The 21,136-nt window shown below is 41.1% G+C and overlaps 1 protein-coding gene and 1 pseudogene across 1 annotated transcript; one reads left to right on the plus strand and one right to left on the minus strand.

Annotated features, from left to right (window-relative positions):
* Window positions 1-19,772, minus strand: CLRN1 (clarin 1). Its single transcript, XM_060767718.2, has 3 exons — window positions 19,320-19,772; window positions 3,186-3,365; window positions 1-1,798 (listed from the first exon to the last, which is right to left on the minus strand). The coding sequence occupies exons 1-3, from the start codon at window positions 19,570-19,572 to the stop codon at window positions 1,533-1,535; spliced, it is 699 nt and encodes a 232-aa protein (XP_060623701.1). The 5' UTR covers window positions 19,573-19,772; the 3' UTR covers window positions 1-1,532.
* LOC137096543 (importin subunit alpha-5-like) lies at window positions 11,437-12,470 on the plus strand (annotated as a pseudogene).
* Window positions 19,773-21,136: the final 1,364 nt, after the last annotated feature.

Below are 21,136 nucleotides of genomic sequence, written 5' to 3' on the forward strand. Positions count from 1 at the left end.
GGCCAAAAATGTTAGGTTTACTCCATTTTGGCAGAGGTTGACATTAGGCATACATAAGTGACATCTTTGCTAGTGTTGTTGACTGGTTTGGAAGTAATTCAACATCAGGAAACAAAAGTATGAGGTGGTATCTGATGTTTTCACTCTGAAACTGGAATGACTTTGGGAACAGGGGTTGTTCCATGCGTCCAGCTCTTCTTCCTTCTGTTGATGGAGTAAAATACAGGATGTCACTTAAGCTGGTAAATTTAAGTAATTTAGTTTCTTCTCCTCAGTGCTGCCTTATTTCAAATTTCTAGGAGCTTGATGACTTCTTCTTGTTTTGATATACGTACACAAAATGTTTTTTTTAAAGGGAAACAATTCCAATATATCACTATCTCTACATATGTAGGTATATACCGTCCTATTATCGGAATAACTATATTTCCATTTTAAAAGTTCGTATTTTGGTCTATTATTTTCTTACATTACTTCGGTCATATTGCTTTCTTCTAGGTCTCTAGTCATTTTAAACAAACAATTAAGTAGTTGTGACATAATATTAAAATATGGCTTGCCATGATGCATCATGGTTGATAGATAAACAACCATGACGCATCATGTTGGGGTTGCTGTGAGTTTTCCAGTCTGTATGATCATGTTCCAGAAGCATTCTCTCCTGACGTTTCACCCACATCTATGGCAGTCACCCTCAGAGGTTGTGAGATCTGTTGGAAACTAGGTAAATGGGGTTTATATATCTGTGGGATGTCCAGGGTGGGAGAAAGAACTCTTGTCTGCTGGAGGCAAGTGTGAATGTTGCAATTGGCCACTTTGTTTGACATTTAATGGCCTTGCAGATTCAAAGCCTGGCTGCTTCCTGCCTGGGGGAATCCTTTGTTGGAAGGTGTTAGCTGGCCCTGATTGTTTCCTGTCTGGAATTTCCCTGTTTTTTCATGTTTGCTTTCATGCTTAAAAAGATCTCATCCAATACATCCCAGTATGCCCATTACCACAAAAGAAGGACCTAATCATCAAGATTTGAAGCTGGTTTGGTAACAGCAGTTTGAGCAAACTGATTTGCCATTGCATCTAAATTGACAGATCCTGGTTCAATACATAGTGTGCCTCTAGGCTGTTAGGAATTGTGGGAGTTGAAGTCCAAAACACCTGGAGGGTCCAATTTTGCCCATGTCTGCTCTAGACTCTGTGTGTAGAATAACATCAAGAGATTTTAAATGAAGATGTGAAAAAATATGGTTTGCCTGAATGTCTGGACAAAGAAACCTAGTTTGGATTCTATAATACACTTAATGCAACCCATTCTTTGACATTATGTCAACAACCATGTATTTTCTAAGTGAAAAAAGCACATACTCAATAATGTAATTTGAGGATTGAATATAATTCATATACAAATGTTATTTAACTAATGTATTATGTGTGTGTACTGGTATCTCTCTTGTGGAGTTTTTTGGACTATATTGCCTTTGAAGCCCATTTAAGTTTGGTTGTGCCCAATTGCAGAAAAAATAGGATTCAAAAGCCATCTAATACATTAGATCGACTGCTCCATTTGCTGTCTCTGAATCTTTTGACTTTGAAAAAGGAAATGCAAATCCAGCAAGGCGTATTAGCAAAATGTTCAGAAAGTGTACTAATGAGCACACCAGGATGATCCAGAATGAATTTGCAAATTGCTCACTGTGAGTTTTAAAAATAAATCCCCCTTCTTTATAATTAGCTATTTTTTCGGAGAGGTGATGGATTTTCACTTCTGATGAGAAGAGGATCATGATGAGACAACCACAAGAAACTGAAAAAGAATCAGAAAATACATAATTACTATTTGCTTGTTTCTGACAAAGTTTTATAATCAACACAGGGTGCCTATTGTTGCTGCATGCCACTGTTTATACACTAGCCCTTCTCTGCTGGGTTTCTATTTTTCATGTTTGATGACAATTGGTCCAAATGTCAGATGTTGTATTGCCTATTTATCTTTAAAATACCATTGTCACCAAATGGGGACAACAGTTTGTGGCTGAGATTAGAGTTTGGAAGTAAATAGCTCCAAATAACTTGCTAGTATAAATTTCTTTCTTCAAAAACTTTGATAGAAATATCATTACAACCCCTTTGGAATAGCAGCTGGTAACATGATAGTGGTGATGAACTCATTTAGGGCTTTATAGGTAACGACCGTCACTTTATATTTAGCCCGGAAACAGATCGGCAGCCAGTGGAACTGCCATAGCATGAAAATAGTCCTCTCACTCTACGGTGCTCCGGTTAACAATCTGGCTGCCGATCTCTGCACTAGTTACAGCTTCCAAACTATCTTCAAAGGCAGCCCCAAATAGAGAACATTGCAGTAGTCCAGATGGGAAGTAACCAGGATGTAGACTACCATAGCCAGATCTGGTGTCTCAAGGTATGGGCACAGCTTGTGCACTTGTGCAAAGGTGCTCCTGGCCACTGTTGACAGGTATCCAGGGTTAGTGATGAGTCCAGATCACCTCCAAACTGTGAACCTGTGTCTTCAGGGGAGTGTGACTCCATCCAGCACAGGCTGTAATCCCAGACCCTAATCTGCTTTCCAGCTGACCAGGAGTACCTCTGTTTTGTCTGGATTTGCCTTTAACTTGTTGGCCCTCATCCAGTCCATCACTGATGACAGGCACTGCTTTAGGGGCAGGATGGCATCCTTGACAAATATGTCATTAATTTCACACTCACAAACACACACTGTATATATCCATGTATAAATTGTACTCCTGTATAAGTCAAGTGCAGATTTTGATGCCAAAATTATGGATTTTAATATGATCCATGGAGACATTAAGGGTCATTATGTAGAGAGGCCAAAGCAGCAATGCAGTCCTTGGCCACGGATGTCTTTTTCTCATTCAGATAATAAAAGGTTAGAAACAGAGCCACAGCAGACAAGAAGATAGTTCAATTTTTGAGTTAAGGCTGGCCTGTGGATAAATTGAATTAGGTTGTTGCGTTGATTTTTTAACTAAAATTTCCAGACTTACACATAAACATATAGGTTATGTATAAAACCTGATAAAAATAGGCTTAAGAGGCACAATGCCCACCAAATCTCCAGATAAAGCATTATTTCTGTTCCTGATATGTTGACAATAGGAGGATGGTAAAATGTTTACAAACAAAACAAATTGTACCAGAGGACTTACATGAAATGAAGCTCCATAGGTAGAGTCCTAAAGGACCATGCAGTGTTTCATATGGTTTGCCAAAAGCATTGTACATGAAGAACCCTGTTCCAATGAGGGCAAATACTAATAGCACCAAACAGAAGAGGATGACACTAACGTGGATGCTTGCAGGGATAATTTTGAACAAATCTGGAAAAACTAAAAAAAGAGAACAGGAAAAAGGAATGATTGAGAACTTTATGCAAAGAGAATACAAAAACAGAGTAGCCATGACTGTCTATAACAGTGGTTCCCGACCTGTGGATCCCCAGATGTTTTGGCTTTCAACTCCCAGAAATCCTAACAGCTGGTAAACTGGCTGGGATTTCTGGAGTTGTAGGCCAAAACACCTGGGGACCCACAGGCTGAGAACCACTGGTTTATAAGAACAAAAGTAGATGTAAAAGACATAGCAAGCAATATGTTTATTAGAGGAGTCAGGTGACTTTCATGTTCATGGCATGGTGAATTCACTCTCTGATTTAGTCCAAACTTTAAAGGATCTATCCAAGGTGCCGAATCCTTTCCACAGAATTGGTTCTGTGGATACCTTGGATGGTATTTAAAGTTTAGAATAAAAGCTAGAATGGATTTAATGTCCCATTGAGATACAAGGCATCAGCTACACTTGATTCGGCCTAACTACACTTAAGTCTATATAGCTTGCCAAGAAAACCCAATACAGGGTTGCGTTAAGGTTGCCATAGGTTGGAAATGACTTGAAGGCATACAAGTACAAAACAGCTCCAAAATAGTATGAAATTTTTCAGATTATGCAAAACTATTTTTCTGTCTAGACAGGAAACAAAATGTGTGTGTGTGTGAATCCCAAAGATTCATGAAGCTTGGTGAATGATAGTGTATGAGTATCAGATTAGGAAAGGCTGTTATCTTTGAAAAGCAAGGCAATGATTTCATGCACTTAATTCAAACTGAGAACTGAAAGAAAATTGTAAGATAGAGTACACATGAGAGCAGAACAGAATTGTGTAAAAATAGTAGTACTGACATAATAGTAGGATATATTATACATAATCACATTCAGATACCTATGAATTTGTCAAGAAGTAAAATGCCGCTTGCTCAATACAACAATCAGAGGGTGGCCATGAAAGGGCTTCTTCAGTGATGGCCCCAACTTTTGGAATATTCCACCCAGGGAGACCTATCTGAGCCTATATTGCTGCCTTTTCAATGCCATGCCAAATTATTTATTTTCTCTCACAATTTCTTAAGACCTGCATCTTAGTTTCCTTAGTTTGGTTTAGCTTCTGTTTCGGGTGACTCTTTTTACTCTTCTAATCTGTAGTGTATTTTATGATTTTATGCCAGTACGTTTCTTGAACATTTTATCTATGTTGGTTTTTAAAAACTGTGGCTTTTATAGTCATTTTACTTCTTTTTTAAAAAAAGTGCTGTAATCTGTACCATGTTTAAAGAGATTCTAACTATGCAGCAGGAAGAAATAAATAAAACAATCAATCCCTCCTCATATTGGGGCCACAGTGGTGCAATGGGTTAAACCTTTGTGCTGCTGAACTGCAGACCCGAAGGTTGGCTGAACTGCTGATCTGAAGGTTGGCAGTTGAGACAGGGTGAGCTCCCATCTGTAAGCTCCAGCTCCTGCCAACCTAGCAGTTTGAAAACATGAAAATGTGAGTAGATAAATAGGTGCCGCTTCAATGGGAAAAGGCAAAAAGACACTCCAAGCAATCTTGCCAGACACACAATGAGGAAGTAACAACGCAGCTTGAAAATGGAGAAAAAAAGCACCTCTCCAGAGCCAGAGATGTGCACCACCTGCAGAAGCCGGAAATGAAAAGAAAAGCCTTTGGTTTTGTTTGTGTTTGTCTGTCTCATTGTATATGGATGTGAATGCTGTAATCTGCTCTGAGTCCCCTAGGGGAGAAGGGCAGAATATAAATGAAGTATGTTGTTGTTGTTGTTGTTGTTGTTCTTGTTATATGAACTTTGTAACCCAGATTTTGTTTTGCATTGTCAGGGTTGGGGAAAAATTAAATGTGGATTTAAAACTACTTCAGAACTGAACCAGGGCTGAAGGCCAATTCACATCACAAAGTTACATCACCTTAACTGCTATGGCTACAACTTTGTAATCCCAGTTTGTTCATTGGCGGACCACTAGAACTAACTGGCTGAGAATTGCAAATACATTTAGAACAAGGCTGAACGTATTACAATAATAAAGGATTAAGAATCACAAATAAGATCCATCAGCTAGTACTTGGGCTCAACAGATGCCCAAATAATAGCAGCCCGACAGATACTACTTTTGGACATGAACCACTAGGTGGCATGAATGGCCCCTGTCTGTGTACACAGCCTGGTTCACATTTGTCCTCACACAAGCTCATCTATGGGAGAAGTTATATAGAAAAATGAAACCCATTAATGATATGCAACATACTAATACAGTGGGCCCTTAAGTTCCACAGGTTTCATATTTGCACATTCAACTGGTGGCAGTTTATTAAAGTGTGATCATGCTTTAGTGTAAAGGTAAAGGTAAGGGTTTCCCCTTGATATAAAGTCTAGTTTTGTCCGACTCTGGGAGCTGGTGCTCATATCCATTTCTAAGCCAAAGAATTGGCATTGTCCATAGATGCCTCCAAGAACATCTGGCCAGCAGGACTGCATGGAGCACCGCGAGCTTCCTGCTGTAGAGGTATTGATCTATTCACATTTGCATGTTTTCGAACTGCTAGATTGGCAAAAGCTGGGGCTAACAGTGGGAGCTCAACCTGCTCCCTGGATTCAAACTGCTGACGTTTTGGTCAGCAAGTTCAGCAGCATGCAACCAAAACACTGAATAACATCACCACCATTTCATAATAGGGGGAGGGTGATCATACACACTTAGTCATATCCATGTGGGGTCTCAGAACCAAATCTCCACAGACATGTTGGCTCCAGTGTACATAAAATAAAACAAGCAAACCACAGTTTATCCTTTTTCTGAAATGAAGATCCAGGGTTTGATCATGAGCTCATCTTAGATAAATGCTAGGAGGGCCAAATGACATGTATCTGAATGAGATGTTGTGACAGACAACCGAGGAATGGAATAACGAAAGGGTTAACTAATAACTTTCCTGATCAACAACTTCCCCAATCTAAATCAGATTGGGAGTGATATACCGCAAAGCGTGACAAAGACTGGTTCTCCAGGGTTACTCCCTTGATGAGAGAGAAGGCAGCATTTTAATGACCCTCCTCTGTACAGGAGAACATTTTCACTTCCAAATTATCAGTTAAATATAGGGTGTGTGTGTTTTTCAAGGTTTTATTGTTTTGTGAGAGTGAAGTATGCCTCCTGTTCAGTTGTAAATCTATTAATTATATGAGTATAGTAATTAAACAAACCAGAATATATTTAAATAGAGTAGCTTGTGATTTAGGCTTACAAATTAATGGTGATTTTCAAATAAGTCTGCACAGTTTGTGATAGCAGATGTTTTAGAATAAAGCTAACCTGCTTCCAGTCCACAGGGGTATGATTAAACCAGTATAAATGACTCCTGATAACTGCTTGGCTGTGGTTAGAACATGCTGGGAAAAAGCTATGTGGGCACTTCAAATAAATTTATCTACCATGCAAAATGTCAATTACCAGTACGGGTGCCTGAAGCATAGCTGCAGTCAGTCAGCAAGGTCAGACCCTTCCCAAGACTTGGGCAGCATGCCTTTATTCGGCCACCATTGCTTTTATACCTGATTTTATTGAATTGTGTGATCTATTTTGTCAAATAGGAAAGTTCAATATACACATACTATAAATCACTTATATTTAATGTTGTTAGTAATTCTATATTTAGTATTGTATTGTATAGATTTGGATTTTATTTTATTTATTCTATTCTTCCTGATCATTGATGGAAATAAACAAATACAAATACACACATATTAAATTGAATTATTAGAGCCAGACTAGTGTATTGGTTTGAACTATGGAGACGAGGGTTCAAATCCTTGCTTGGCCTTGGCCATCACACTATCTTTAGAAGAAGGTAAGGGCAAACTATGAAAATGACTTGAAGGCATGCAAACAAAACATTGAATTATATATGGAAATCTTTATTTTCTGATTAGATTGGTTGGCTAGATAAGATACTCCATTGTCAAAGAAACTTGTGTGTAGAAATGTAAATGAAATGCAAAGTAGATAGTTAAACATTTTTGTAAATAATTGATCATGGCATTAAATATTTTAATAGTTTTGAGCCTTCAAGTTGTTCTTAACTTATGGAAACCTTAAGGAGAACCTATTTCTTTCCATTTATTTAAAATACAAACAGATCATCCTCATTCCTACATGTTAGCAACACCCACACATAAATATCAAAGGCCTGGTTACATCCTGTTTACTTGACAGGATGTTCATTCACATAAGCCATCCAGTTATTTCTGAGCAGTGAGAAGTAGGATCAGGCTCAGAGAGACAAGGACACCTTGGTTAACTGCTGTGATAAATTTTGCTAGACACTTTGAGAAGAAAGACAATTGCAGGCATTCAAAAATTGACTTCACAATAAACACTACATTTGGAGAGGTCTTCATTGTTCAGTTCTATCAGGCACCACATAGAAAACTTAAAACAGTCTATCCCAATAAACACAACCTTGACATCTGCCCATCTTGGCTGAAAAGATGTATCAGAGTAGAAGAGAAATTAGGTGGATCCATTTAGTGGAACAATATTTCTTCAGCATGCTGGAAGAAGCAAAGACCACCAGCACTGAAGTGATGGTCCTCTGCCGTCAACTCTGCTGGACCAGCCACATTGTCCGAATGCCCGATCACCGTCTCCCAAAGCAGTTACTCTACTCTGAACTCAAGAACAGGAAATGGAATGTTGGAGGACAGGAAAAGAAATTTAAAGATGGGTCCGAAGCCAACCTTAAAAAAATTGTGGCATAGACACTGAGCACTGGGAAGCCCTGGCCCTTGAGTGCTCTAGTGGAGGTCAGCTGTGACCAGCAGTGCTATAGAATTTGAAGAGGCACAAATGGAGGGCAAAAGAGAGAAAGAGGAAGCCGCGTCATGGTTACCCCAACTGGGACCACCTTCCACCTGGAAACCAATGCCCTCACTGCAGGAGAACATGTGGGCCAAGAATAGGGCTCCACAGTCACCTATGTACCCACCGCCAGGACACCGCACTTGGAGGAAAATTTTACTCGGACAATGAGGGATTACCTAAGTGAGTAAGTATCCAAGGAGAAGGTTCCTGCTACCTTGAAAGAGCCTTTTTAGGACCTCACTGGACACAGACATATATGAGATTTACAACCCCATCACTAATAACCCCTTTCTGGGAAAATTGACTGACATGTGGTAACTGGCCAGGTTCCAATGTTCTTGGAGGACGGCTTAACTGGATCCCCTTCAGTCTGGTTTCAAGCAAGATTTGATATTGAAGCAATGCTTGCTGCTGTTACTGATTATTTATTCCAGGAAAGATATATAGTGGCTTCACTGCCTCATTGACACGGAATCCACCTACACAAATAACCTTCCCTTTCTAGCTAAACCAGACTAAAGATTGAGCATTACACACATTTACCAGGAAATTAGTTCCAATGAACTCAGCAGGAAAATTACATGAGTGGACAAGGAGAACCACTGGAGTATATAAGGGACTGCATGATAAGGCTGCAACTGTATACATTTGCTTGGAAACAAATCCTATTAGACTCAGCAATATTTAGTTTTAACTAAACACATACAGGATGGCACTGGCAGGCTGCAATCTTGAACTGGTGTACCACAAAGTAAGCCTAATTGAACAGAATGGTACTGAAATGAGGAAACCTGCATTGGAATGCACTTGCCCCTTAAGAAAGATGAGCATTTTTCATGCAGTTGCAAAATCCAACTTTCTTGGTGCAATGTTTTGGTTCGTTAAAACTGTACATGCACTTTTGTGCTGCTTAGCATCCAGCCAGCCTTCCCACATATAAACATGCAATTTTCCTCGATAGCTGCATTCAGAACTTTTACTTAACATTAAAGTTTTATAGGTGTCTCTCAGGGAAAAAAAATCCTGCAGCAATGTTGCCCTGGAAGCAAAAGCTGCCTTTCATTATAACGAATGGAAACTGTGTGCCAGTGGCCTTTAGAAAATGAACTGCTGACCCAGAAACTGACAAGAGCCAGAGTAAATGAAGCAGAAGGCCTTCCCGAGCCTGAATGGGTTTTACAGGCAGAGCAAATTCATTTTACAATTAAATGAGATATAGTGGCCGGTAGGGAGAACACTTAATGGGAGCAAACACAGGACAGAAACAAGGCAGATGATTTAGCTCTTTCTTCTTGGTCATGCCATGCTGTGTGCCTCAGTGCAATGAAATGCAAACATATGTACTGCGTGAAAACAGTGCCATTTCCTGGGACATTTTTAGTAACTCACAGAAAGAATGAGAGAGAGAGAGAGAGAGAGAGAGAGAGAATGTAACATCATGTGAGCATTCCTGCAGAAGTAATAAATTACTACTGTTGCCTGATAATTATATATTTTTGGAGGTAGGTGAATTTAAACCATTGAATTTTCTATAAAGTTAAGAAAGCGTGTGCTCATCCTGTTAACAATGAAAAATAAGCAAACCTCTTTCCTAAGTAAATGCAGTTGACATTTCAGACTGACACTACTTTTCTCTATCTCCATAAGCAGAACTAGGGGCAAGTAACCCTTTTGGACTATAACTTCCAAAAATCACTCAAGTCAATATGGTTTTTTTCTGGTGCCAGAAACAGAGAGAGAAAATTCTGGGAGAAAGGTGGGATATAAATCCAACAAATAAACAAAAATAAATAAATAAATAAAATAGTACTCTAAATCAATTTATCTAGCTAACAGAAAAGCCATTTAAAAGCAGGCTATCAATAAAAATCAATTAACTATTCTCTATACCACCTAGAATCAGTTGGCTGAAGCAACTTAACTATTTAGCTTTGTTTAATGATTAGAGTTGCCCTGTTATTTATTGTCAAAGTTCTGAGATGAGAATGAGCATTTTCTAGGATTTCCTCTGTTGTTGCTGCAATGAGTAGGTGGGAATTAAGAAATAATATGTTTCAGTTTTTCAATCTAATGAAAAATAGCTTTAGCAGCGCACTATGTAAGAAGATATAAAACGGGTATAACATAGCCTTGAACTGCCCGGTTTTTGTAGAGACAATCCTAATGTTGCATTTTTTTCCACTTTCTCCCTCTCTCATTCTCTCTGTTTTTAAAATGTTCCAGTTTCTTTCTCCTTTTCCCACTTCCCTCTAGTTTTCAAGCATACTTCAATTATGACAAACTGTGGGTGTTTCCAGACAGTGGCAAATTTCAGGTTTTAATCAGGGGCAAAAAAATCCCGGGACTTCAGAAGGGGTCCACATACAGACCTGTTGGTCTCGGGATTTCTGCCTCCATTGTCCACACTTGCCTCTTCTTTGTGAAATTTAGAGGCTCCCAAGATGGCTGCCATGGGACTTCTACCAGAAATTTTGGTGGTTTTTTGAAACAAAGACTTAACATGTGAACATGCAAAGATGCAAATTATTGTATAAGTTCTGTTCCTGGGTCATATAAGCTGCAGGGCCATCTGTGCAAACAGGGTGTTGTTCCTGGGTTATACATGTCTGTTCCTAATTGCTCTTATTGTGAAAAGATGTACAATGTTGACTAGGGGGCCACAACTTTGTCCTGTCCAGAGAAAATGTGCCCTCCATATTTCATGAAATTTCTGGGACACAGACAAAGTTTTCATATTATACTCAACTGTCACCTTATTTTTAGGAACTGACCAATTAGGGACAAACATCTAAAACCTGGGAACGAACCTAGATAAAAAAATTCTCATGATTTCCAATTGTAGGGACATACAGATATTCAAAGATGAGGATTTTTGGCTAAGTACTGGGATATTCCCACACCTGAAAATCTCACATTTTTTGCCATTGGTAGAGATTGCTTCATTGTGTTTACAGGGAATGGCGTCTGGCCACCCTCCTGTTTGCTGTGGAAGCTCCTGGGCTAAAGGTACTGTCTGGACGGGCCCTGAGTTTTAAAAAAGCAAAAATACTTTGCTCTTTAAATCAGCAGAGGAGGCAAGCAAATGGCAAAAATAGCCTTTCCCAGACACATGTGATTGATGCAAGGCTGTGCAAGGGATATTATTCACCCTGCCAGCAATGTCTGTGTGCTGTCCAGATAGTAGAGAAGATGTCCACCACAAATGGGCAAAATCAGCAGGTGAGGAAGTTCAAAAACAAAGGCAAAGGTAATGAGGAAGCAAAGAATCAAAGTTGTGGTTGAACTTTGCAAGGCCAGAAAGAATAAGCAGGTCTTGAAGTGACGGAACATCTCTGTTCCGGCAGAGGATAGTGTCTCTCTGGAGACAGATGAGAAGAATGTGGTTGCCAAGCTTTCCCTGGAAGAAATTACTGAAGTCATAAAATTGGATACTCCAATTTACAACTAAAGGCTGCTCAAGTAGTCACTAAACTGCTTCCCAGGGCACAGAGTCCACCCACTAATTCAGTCATTGAGTTTGGGATAATTCCAAAGCTGATGGACTTCCTGCATCACCATGATTGCAGCTCCAGGCTGCCTGGGCGCTCACAAACATTGCTTTGGGGATGTATGACCAGATCAGGGCTGTTGTGGAGGAACATCACATGGACCTTGTCCAAACTCTGCCAAGACAAAAACCCCTAAACTTCTCTGTCCGCCGTGAAGCAGATCTTCCCCTCCTTGACCTACCTCCTGAAGCACAAAGATAAAGACATCCTTTATGACACCTGCTAGGCTATTTCCTACTTAACAGACGACTCTAATGATCACATCCAGATTGTGGTGGAGGCTGGGATCTGCTGAGCTTGATTCAACTCATGACTGACTCCAAGCTGCCTCTCCTGACTCTTGTGCTGTGTGCCATGTGAAACATTGCCACCAGGATGGATGAGCCAACCCAGATGGCAATTGATGCCACTGTGTTATCAGTCCTTCCACGCCTCCTGCATCCCCCCAAGCCAACCATTCAGAAGGAGGCAGCCTGGAAGCTGAGCAACATTGCAGCTGGGCCATGCAGCCGACTCCTGCAAATCATCACTTGCAGGCTTTTGCCTTCCTTGGTGGAGCTCTTCCCAGTAGACTCAGGCAAAAGTAGACCACTGCAGTTTCTCCTGACTTGTGTGCTCTTACTCAATGTTTTTGGCAACTTGACTACACTCTTGATTGCCTGGCTGCACTGCTGAATTTACCAGCCCTATTGGCTGCTGGTGGTGGTGGTGGGATCTTTTTGCCAAAAAGTTACTCTGGATTTTGCTTATGGGGCGCAATTCTAAATTTGAAGTTGTTCCATTTTTGAGCAATTCCAGACATAATGATAGTGTTGATAGTCTATGGGAGTGTGCCACAAAGCAGGCATTATAGGCCTATCAAGCCTACCTCCTTCAGGGCCCAAGTAAGGGGCCTCTTAACAAATGGAGGGCAAAGGATATAAACGTGCCAAGAGGAAGCCCAATCCAGACTGGGACTACTTTCCACTTGGAAACTGATGCCCTCACTACGGGAAAACATGCAGGTCAAGCATAGGGCTCCACAGTCACCTACGTACCCACCACCAGTACACCAAGCTTGGAAAACAATCTTACTTGGTCAACGAGGGATCGCCTAAGTAAGTCATAACTTAACTTGCAGAAAGCCCAATTTGTCCTAAATACGGCATTGCCTGGTCATATACATTATTATATGTGAAATGGTGGAGTCTTTCAACACAATTTGGAGATTCCCTATAACCCTGACAACCTTACCAAAGCCTCCAGACCTTCTTAACTTTGTAACAGTCGGTCCCATAACCTCTTGGGGTGGCAGACCCCCCACCCCACCCCAAGTGTCCTTTGATACTTAAACATTCCCCTCAACTCAGACACCTTGAAGTCAAAACTGTAGAGTTCCGGTTGCTTTTAGGTATTATTTCTAGGGTGATGTAAGTCCAGTACAGATGTTCAGGGATGAAAACTGGCTGCTACACCATCATACTTGTCCACTCCTCCTGTAATTTGATGCCAAAATATTTGTTGCAAACAGTGGAAGAGTGGGGGGGGGGGGGGCAGGAAACAGACCGTTTCAACCAGAATCTACACACATTTTAGATTCTCTGTGAATGGAGCATCAGAGGATACAAAGCATCCACACATTAGCTGTAAATATAAAACTAAGAATGCTGCTGCACCTAAATAGAAAACAAAGATGAGCAACAAGACACTGATGTTGTTTTGAGGCAGTTAGAAAACCATAAGGCAAAGGGAATATAGCAGAAGGTTAATTATGATGAAAACTTGTTCATTCGCTGCTAAGTGGGCCATTTGTCTGTCTACAGTATGCTTTTGCTTCAGTTTTGGAATTTATCACACAAAGCAGGCAATTCGCTATTACAGAAGGATAACAGCAGGATTTAACACATAGAATCACACTCTTGAGTTATGGGCAGGATGGCGAGACCATTGGAAGGCCTTTCTTTTACAAAAGGAGGTCATTAATGGATTATTTGTGTTTGTAAAAGAAACACTTCCCAGGCTGCCTCCCACCAGGAGAGCTGCAAGAGGGGAGTGACATCATGTGCCCAATCCCAGCCAAAAACACTGTTGTCCTGTTGTAATTGTAATTTGCTCACTTCTTGTGCTAAACATAACTTTGTCTTGTTTGTCCATTCTCTCCTGTTCCTGAAGATGCCTGAAGCCTATTCATTTGGACAGATTTTACAAAATCAGAACCTATTTTTCCCACAAGAGCACAAATCTTCTCAGTCCTTGGCTTGCTGCTGTAAGGACTTCTGTCTCCTCTAAGATCATGAACCTGCAAAATTTTATGATTCCCAATTGATATGCAACAGCAGCACATGGTCCTGTAGTATCTGCAATGCCATCATGTTCAATAGGACTTCTTTACTTTGAAGAGTGACAAAGGTAAAACTTGGGCAAAAGAGTTTTCCTATAATATTTTTGCATCAAAATATCTGAGAAAGAAAACAACAATAAGGTTCCTTTGGAAGGACATCTCACTCATTTTTAAAGAAAACAGCGGAGACAAGCCAACACAAAACCATGGCTTATCAAACTTTTGTGTGGCCTATCTATCCATCTCTCCAGCAAAGGATCACCGCCTTGTCGGGGCGCTGGAGCTTGAGCACCTCAATGATGTCATGAGCGAAACCGTGAAGGGACACCCAAGACGGGACGGTTGTGGCAGAGAGGTCAGACCAAGCGTGATCCCTGGGGAAGGCAATGGCAAACCACTCCAGTATCCTTGCCAAGAAAACTAAATGGACCAGTACAACCAGAGATATGTCGGTATGCCATTGGAAGATGGGACTCCCAGGTCGGAAGATGGCCAAAATGCTACTGGGGAGGAGCAGAGGATAAGTTCAACTAGCCCCAGATGTGATGACGCAGCTAGCTCAAAGCCGAAAGGAAGGCTAGCGGCCGACGGTACTGGAGGCGAACGACGAATCCGATGCTCTAAAGATCAACACACCATAGGAACCTGGAATGTAAGATCTATGAGCCAGGGCAAATTGGATGTTGTTATTGGTGAGATGTCAAGACTAAAGATAGACATTCTGGGGGTCAGCGAACTGAAATGGACTGGAATGGGCCACTTCACATCAGATGACCACCAGATCTACTACTGCGGACAAGAGGAACATCGAAGAAATGGAGTAGCCTTCATAATTAATAAGAAATTCGCTAAAGCGGTGCTTGGATACAACCCAAAAAATGACAGAATGATCTCAATTCGAGTGCAAGGAAAGCCTTTCAACATTACAGTGATCCAAATATATGCCCCAACCACAGCTGCTGAAGAAGCAGAAGTAGATCAGTTCTATGAGGATCTGCAGGAACTACTGGATAATACACCAAAAAGAGACATTATTTTCATTACAGGAGACTGGAATGCCAAGGTGGGAAGTCAAATGACAACAGGGATCACAGGCAAGCATGGTCTGGGAGAACAAAATGAAGCGGGACGCAGGCTGATAGAATTTTGCCAGGAAAACTCGCTGTGTATAACGAATACTCTCTTCCAACAACCTAAAAGACGGCTTTACACATGGACCTCTCCAGACGGTCAACACCGAAATCAGATTGACTACATCCTTTGCAGCCAAAGGTGGCGGACATCCATCCAGTCGGTGAAAACAAGACCTGGGGCTGACTGTAGCTCAGATCACGAACTTCTTATTGCCCAATTTAGAATAAAACTAAAGAGATCAGGGAAAATACACAGACCAGTTAGATATGATCTCACTAACATTCCTAGCGAATATACAGTGGAAGTGAAGAACAGATTTGAAGGACTAGATTTAGTAAACAGAGTCCCAGAAGAACTATGGACAGAAGTCCGAGACATTGTTCAGGAGGCAGCAACAAAGTACGTCCCAAAGAAAAAGAAAACCAAGAAGGCAAAATGGTTGTCTGCTGAGACACTGGAAGTAGCCCAAGAAAGGAGGAAAGCAAAAGGAAACAGGGATAAGGGGAGATATGCCCAGTTAAATGCACAATTCCAGAGGTTAGCCAGAAGAGATAAGGAACTATTTTTAAATAAGCAATGCATGGAAGTGGAAGAAGACAACAGAATAGGAAGGACAAGAGACCTCTTCCAGAAAATTAGAAACATTGGAGGTAAATTTCAGGCAAAAATTGGTATGATAAGAAACAAAGATGGCAGGGACCTAACAGAAGCTGAAGAGATCAAGAGAAGGTGGCGAGACTATACGGAAGATCTGTATAGGAAGGATAATAATATTGAGGATAGTTTTGACGGTGTGGTGAATGAATTGGAACCAGACATCCTGAGGAGTGAGGTTGAATGGGCCTTAAGAAGCATTGCTAACAACAAGGCAGCAGGAGACGACGGGATCCCAGCTGAACTGTTTAAAATCTTAAAAGATGATGCTGTCAAGGTGATGCATGCCATTTGCCAGCAAATATGGAAAACACAAGAATGGCCATCAGACTGGAAAAAATCAACTTATATCCCCATACCAAAAAAGGGAAATGCGAAAGACTGCTCCAACTTCCGTACAGTGGCCCTTATTTCTCATGCCAGCAAGGTAATGCTCAAGATCCTGCAAGGAAGACTCCAGCAATACATGGAGCGAGCGTTGCCAGATGTTCAAGCTGGGTTTAGAAAAGGCAGAGGAACGAGAGACCAAATTGCCAATATCCGCTGGATAATGGAGAAAGGCAGGGAGTTTCAGAAAAACATCTACTTCTGCTTCATTGACTATTCTAAAGCCTTTGACTGTGTGGATCATAATAAATTGTGGCAAGTTCTTAGTGGGATGGGCATACCAAGCCACCTTGTCTCTCTCCTGAGGAATCTGTACAAGGACCAAGTAGCAACAGTAAGAACTGACCACGGAACAACAGACTGGTTCAAGATTGGGAAAGGCGTACGGCAAGGCTGCATCCTCTCACCCAACCTTTTTAACTTGTATGCAGAACACATCATGCGATGTGCGGGGCTGGATGAATGCAAAGCTGGGGTGAAAATTGCTGGAAGAAACATTAACAACCTCAGATATGCAGATGACACCACTCTGATGGCCGAAAGCGAGGAGGAGCCGAGGAGCCTTCTAATCAAGGTGAAAGAAGAAAGCGCAAAAGCCGGGTTGCAGCTAAACGTCAAAAAAACCAAGATTATGGCAACAAGAATGATTGACAACTGGAAAATAGAAGGAGAAACCGTGGAGGCCGTGACAGACTTTGTATTTCTAGGTGCAAAGATTACTGCAGATGCAGACTGTGGCCAGGAAATCAGAAGACGCTTACTTCTTGGGAGGAGAGCAATGTCCAATCTCGATAAAATAGTAAAGAGTAGAGACATCAGACTGGCAACAAAGATCCGCCTAGTCAAAGCCATGGTATTCCCTGTAGTAACCTACGGATGTGAGAGCTGGACCCTAGGGAAGGCTGAGCGAAGGAAGATAGATGCTTTTGAACTGTGGTGCTGGAGGAAAGTTCTGAGAGTGCCTTGGACTGCGAGAAGAGCCAACCAGTCCATCCTCCAGGAAATAAAGCCCGACTGCTCACTGGAGGGAAAGATACTAGAGACAAAGTTGAAGTACTTTGGTCACATCATGAGGAGACAGGAAAGCCTAGAGAAGACAATTATGCTGGGGAAAGTGGAAGGCAAAAGGAAGAGGGGCCGACCAAGGGCAAGATGGATGGATGGCATCCTTGAAGTGACTGGACTGACCTTGAGGGAGCTGGGGGTGGTGACGGCTGACAGGGAGCTCTGGCGTGGGCTGGTCCATGAGGTCACGAAGAGTCGGAGACGACTGAACGAATGAACAACAACATCTATCCATCTATTTATCCAGAATATTGGGCTGGGGCTTAGGAGTTCCAAGTTCAAGTCCCCAGCAAGCAATGAAATACTTGAGTAAGAACTGAGAGCAAGTCTCTCTGGCCCCATCTTCACTGCCATTATAATGCAGATTGAACTGTTCAACCTGCACCATATGAGTCTACACCAGTGGTTCTCAACCTGTGGGTCCCCAGATATTTTGGCTTTCAACTCCCAGAAATCCTAACAGCTGGTAAACTGGCTGGGATTTCTGGGAGTTGTAGACCAAAACATCTGGGGACCCACAGGTTGAGAACCACTGGTCTACACTGAGCATATCATGCAGTACAAACTGCATGATATGGCAGTGTAGATGGGGCCTCTGTCTCACTCTGAACTTCCTCACAGGAGAGTGATCCTCCTGATCTCCTTCAAGACAGGGCATGACAATTAATAACATTAAATTAATAGTAATTATATTAGTAATCTTCACTGTTATTGCCATCTTCATCAATTAGGATTACATGCACACTAGTTCCTAGTCCTAGTGCAGCAGCTCATGAAAATAACTGGCGAGGCATTCTATTAGCTTCATAAGCTGTTATATAACTTCTAAATAAGCAAAAACAAAGTTTAGCAACTGTTTCTACTTTGGTTTGTCCTTTCAAATATTCATAGCAACCTGCCATTTGAGAAGTAGAAGATCAGCACACCGTGACACAAGGGGGAAGTAATAAAGAGGGCTTTTCAAGATGTCTTGCAAACTGCTGATAGAAGATGTAGAATTTAATTAGATTATGCAATCCTTAGTAATAACTTAAATGAATTTGGTCTGCTACCTCTGCAAAAAAGTCTATATCTACAGTTCAGAAAATGTGCCAGAAATGACTCATGGAAGTGGCACTTTTCTCTGTAGATTGCTTTCTCCCCCCCCCCCTTTCCCCCTTTTTGCTAAGAAAATAATTGTTAGATGACATAAGTTATTCTTTTTTTTTTTTTACTGTTGTTTAGTACTTTGTATGCATCAAGTGTGTCACTGACCATTTTAACAATAATTGCTCCTGGTAAATAAACAGATAAATTACAAAGCTGTCATTTTGTACCATTTTCTATCCAGTACTGATAGCTAGTGAAACATAGTAGCACAACAAACCCATTGCTTAGCAAAATAAGCCATTGTTTTCTATCTCCTTATATATACAGAACTGCAATGGGACTTACCTCTGTTCAGAGTATATCTCCAGAAGTCTGAGCTATAGAATGTCTTTTGCCAGAAATGCTATCCTCTGAGTTCAATAGGTTTACTTCTAAGCAAACACAAATCAGATTGTGCTGTTAATTTTGCATGTTCTGCATTTTCAGATAATATCCCTATTTCTCTTTATGCTCTTTCCCACTTTATAAAAATAGATGATAAAAAAGCATAAAGTTGAAACAGGAGTGGAAAAAAAAGCTTTAATCTTATGCAAACTTACTTGAAAGTAGGCCCTATTGAATCCAGTGGGATTTATATTTTTAAAAGTATTTATAAGAATAGGGTGCAATTCCATTCCTTCAACCTACAAGGCACAACAATACTATTAAATAGATGTTGGTAGATGCATCATATAGGACATACTATAGCAATGTAATTTTATAATTTGCGTTTGTGAATGCTTTGGAATTAAAAGGAGACAGCTCATTCACTTTTTTGTCACATCGTGATAGCATGCACGAAAGCATTAAATAATTCAGGTGCCATTGTTACTTACATGAAAACCGAAAAGGTCTCCCTCCGAGCCCGCATTGTCTAACTCTCTCCCCATAGAAAAGTCCATACTGAATTTCACCAATAAACTTATCTAGTTCCTGCCCAGTGGCATTGACAAGCAGTGCTCCAGTTTTGCAGAGAATCTTTCCTCTGATCCACAGCTGAGTTCCAACGGCTGCTGCAATGCCCAGAGCGCAAGCGAAACAGAGCACACCGGCGATGCAGAAAACAACTTTCTTCTGTGGGGTTGGCATATATAAACCCTTGACAGTGCACCGACAGTATAAAAATATAGTCTCAAAGAAAAGCTTGAGCAGAGTGTTTTTTCAGAGCATCTCCTCTCTGTGTTACTTGAGAACAGTGGTCTAAGATAACAGATGGAACCCTCTGTGTAATTTGATGATTGCCTTCCCTTTTTTCACAGCCTTTTGCCTGATTGGGTGAGCAGGAAATTCCAGAAAGAGACTTGGCTCTTGGCTTAAATGTGCAAATGTGTGAATGCAAGCTTCAGTTTTGAAGGGTTTTCACAGTCAGATTTTTCTAAATGGCTGTTCTACATCATGAAGTATTGCTAATGCATAATGACACTGGATCTATTTAAGAGTAGGTTGTTGTGCCTTTCTCATAATTTTTATTATTAAAATGTGGCAGACACAACTCTTCTGCATTATCTACAGAGGTCATCAGAATGGAGAGCAGACAAGACAATAACTACACTTCTACTCACTACAAATAGGTGGCACAGTGATTTGAGTGTTGGATGGGACTCTGATGCAGGGTTTCATAAACTTTTCCTACTTGCAATCTCTTTTTTGTTTATATAATTGATATAAAATAGGTATACAAATCAAACATTTATTTATAGTAAATCATACAGAAATTTATTTTAAAACAATTATTTTGTATGCATATCTTACTTACTTAGGCAATTCCTCATAGCACAAGGATGATGGTCCTCTAAGTGTAGTGTCTTGGTGGTGGGACTGTAGATGGCTGTGGAGCCCTAATCTTGATCCGCATGTGAAGACAAAGGGTTCCAGGTGGAAGGTGGTCCTGGTTAGGGTTGGCTTGATGTGCCTTCCTCTTGGCAGATTTCTCCCTTTCGCCCTCCATTTGTGCCTCTTCGAATTATGCAGCACTGAGGGTCACAGCTGACCTCCAGTTAGAACACTCAAGGGCCAGGGTTTCCCAGTTCTGGGTGTCTATGCCACAGTTTTTAAAGTTTAAGTCCATCTTTAAATCTCTTTTCCTGTCCACCAACATTATGTTTCCTATTCTTGAGTTGGGGGTATAGTAGCTGCTTTGGGAGACAGTGATTCGGCAATCAGACAACACGGACAGTCCAGAGAAGTTGATGGCGTAGAAGTATTGCTTCATATCATTTTACACTTATAGGAGCCCCCGGTGGCGCAGTGGGTTAAACCCCTGTGCTGGCAGGACTGAAGACTGACAGGTCGCAGGTTCGAATCCGGGGAGAGGCGGATGAGCTCCCTCTATCAGCTCCAACTCTTCATGTGGGGACATGAGAGAAGCCTCCCACAAGGATGATAAAAACATCAAATCATCCAGGCGTCCCCTGGGCAACGTCCTTGCAGACAATTCTCTCACACCAGAAGCGACTTGCTCCTGACATGACAAAAAAAATACACTTACGAAAAATTAAAGCAAATTAGCATATTAATGAGATAGAATAATAGAATCCTAGAGTTGGAAGAGACCGCATGGGCCATCCAGTCCAACCCCCTGCCAAGAAGCAGGAAATGTGTTTGTTTATTTTTGCATAAAGAATTAAATCTTGGCTGAATATTTGATACTGCA

Source organism: Anolis sagrei, chromosome 3 (genome assembly GCF_037176765.1).
Source record: "Anolis sagrei isolate rAnoSag1 chromosome 3, rAnoSag1.mat, whole genome shotgun sequence".
Classification (NCBI taxonomy): Eukaryota; Metazoa; Chordata; class Lepidosauria; order Squamata; family Dactyloidae; genus Anolis; species Anolis sagrei.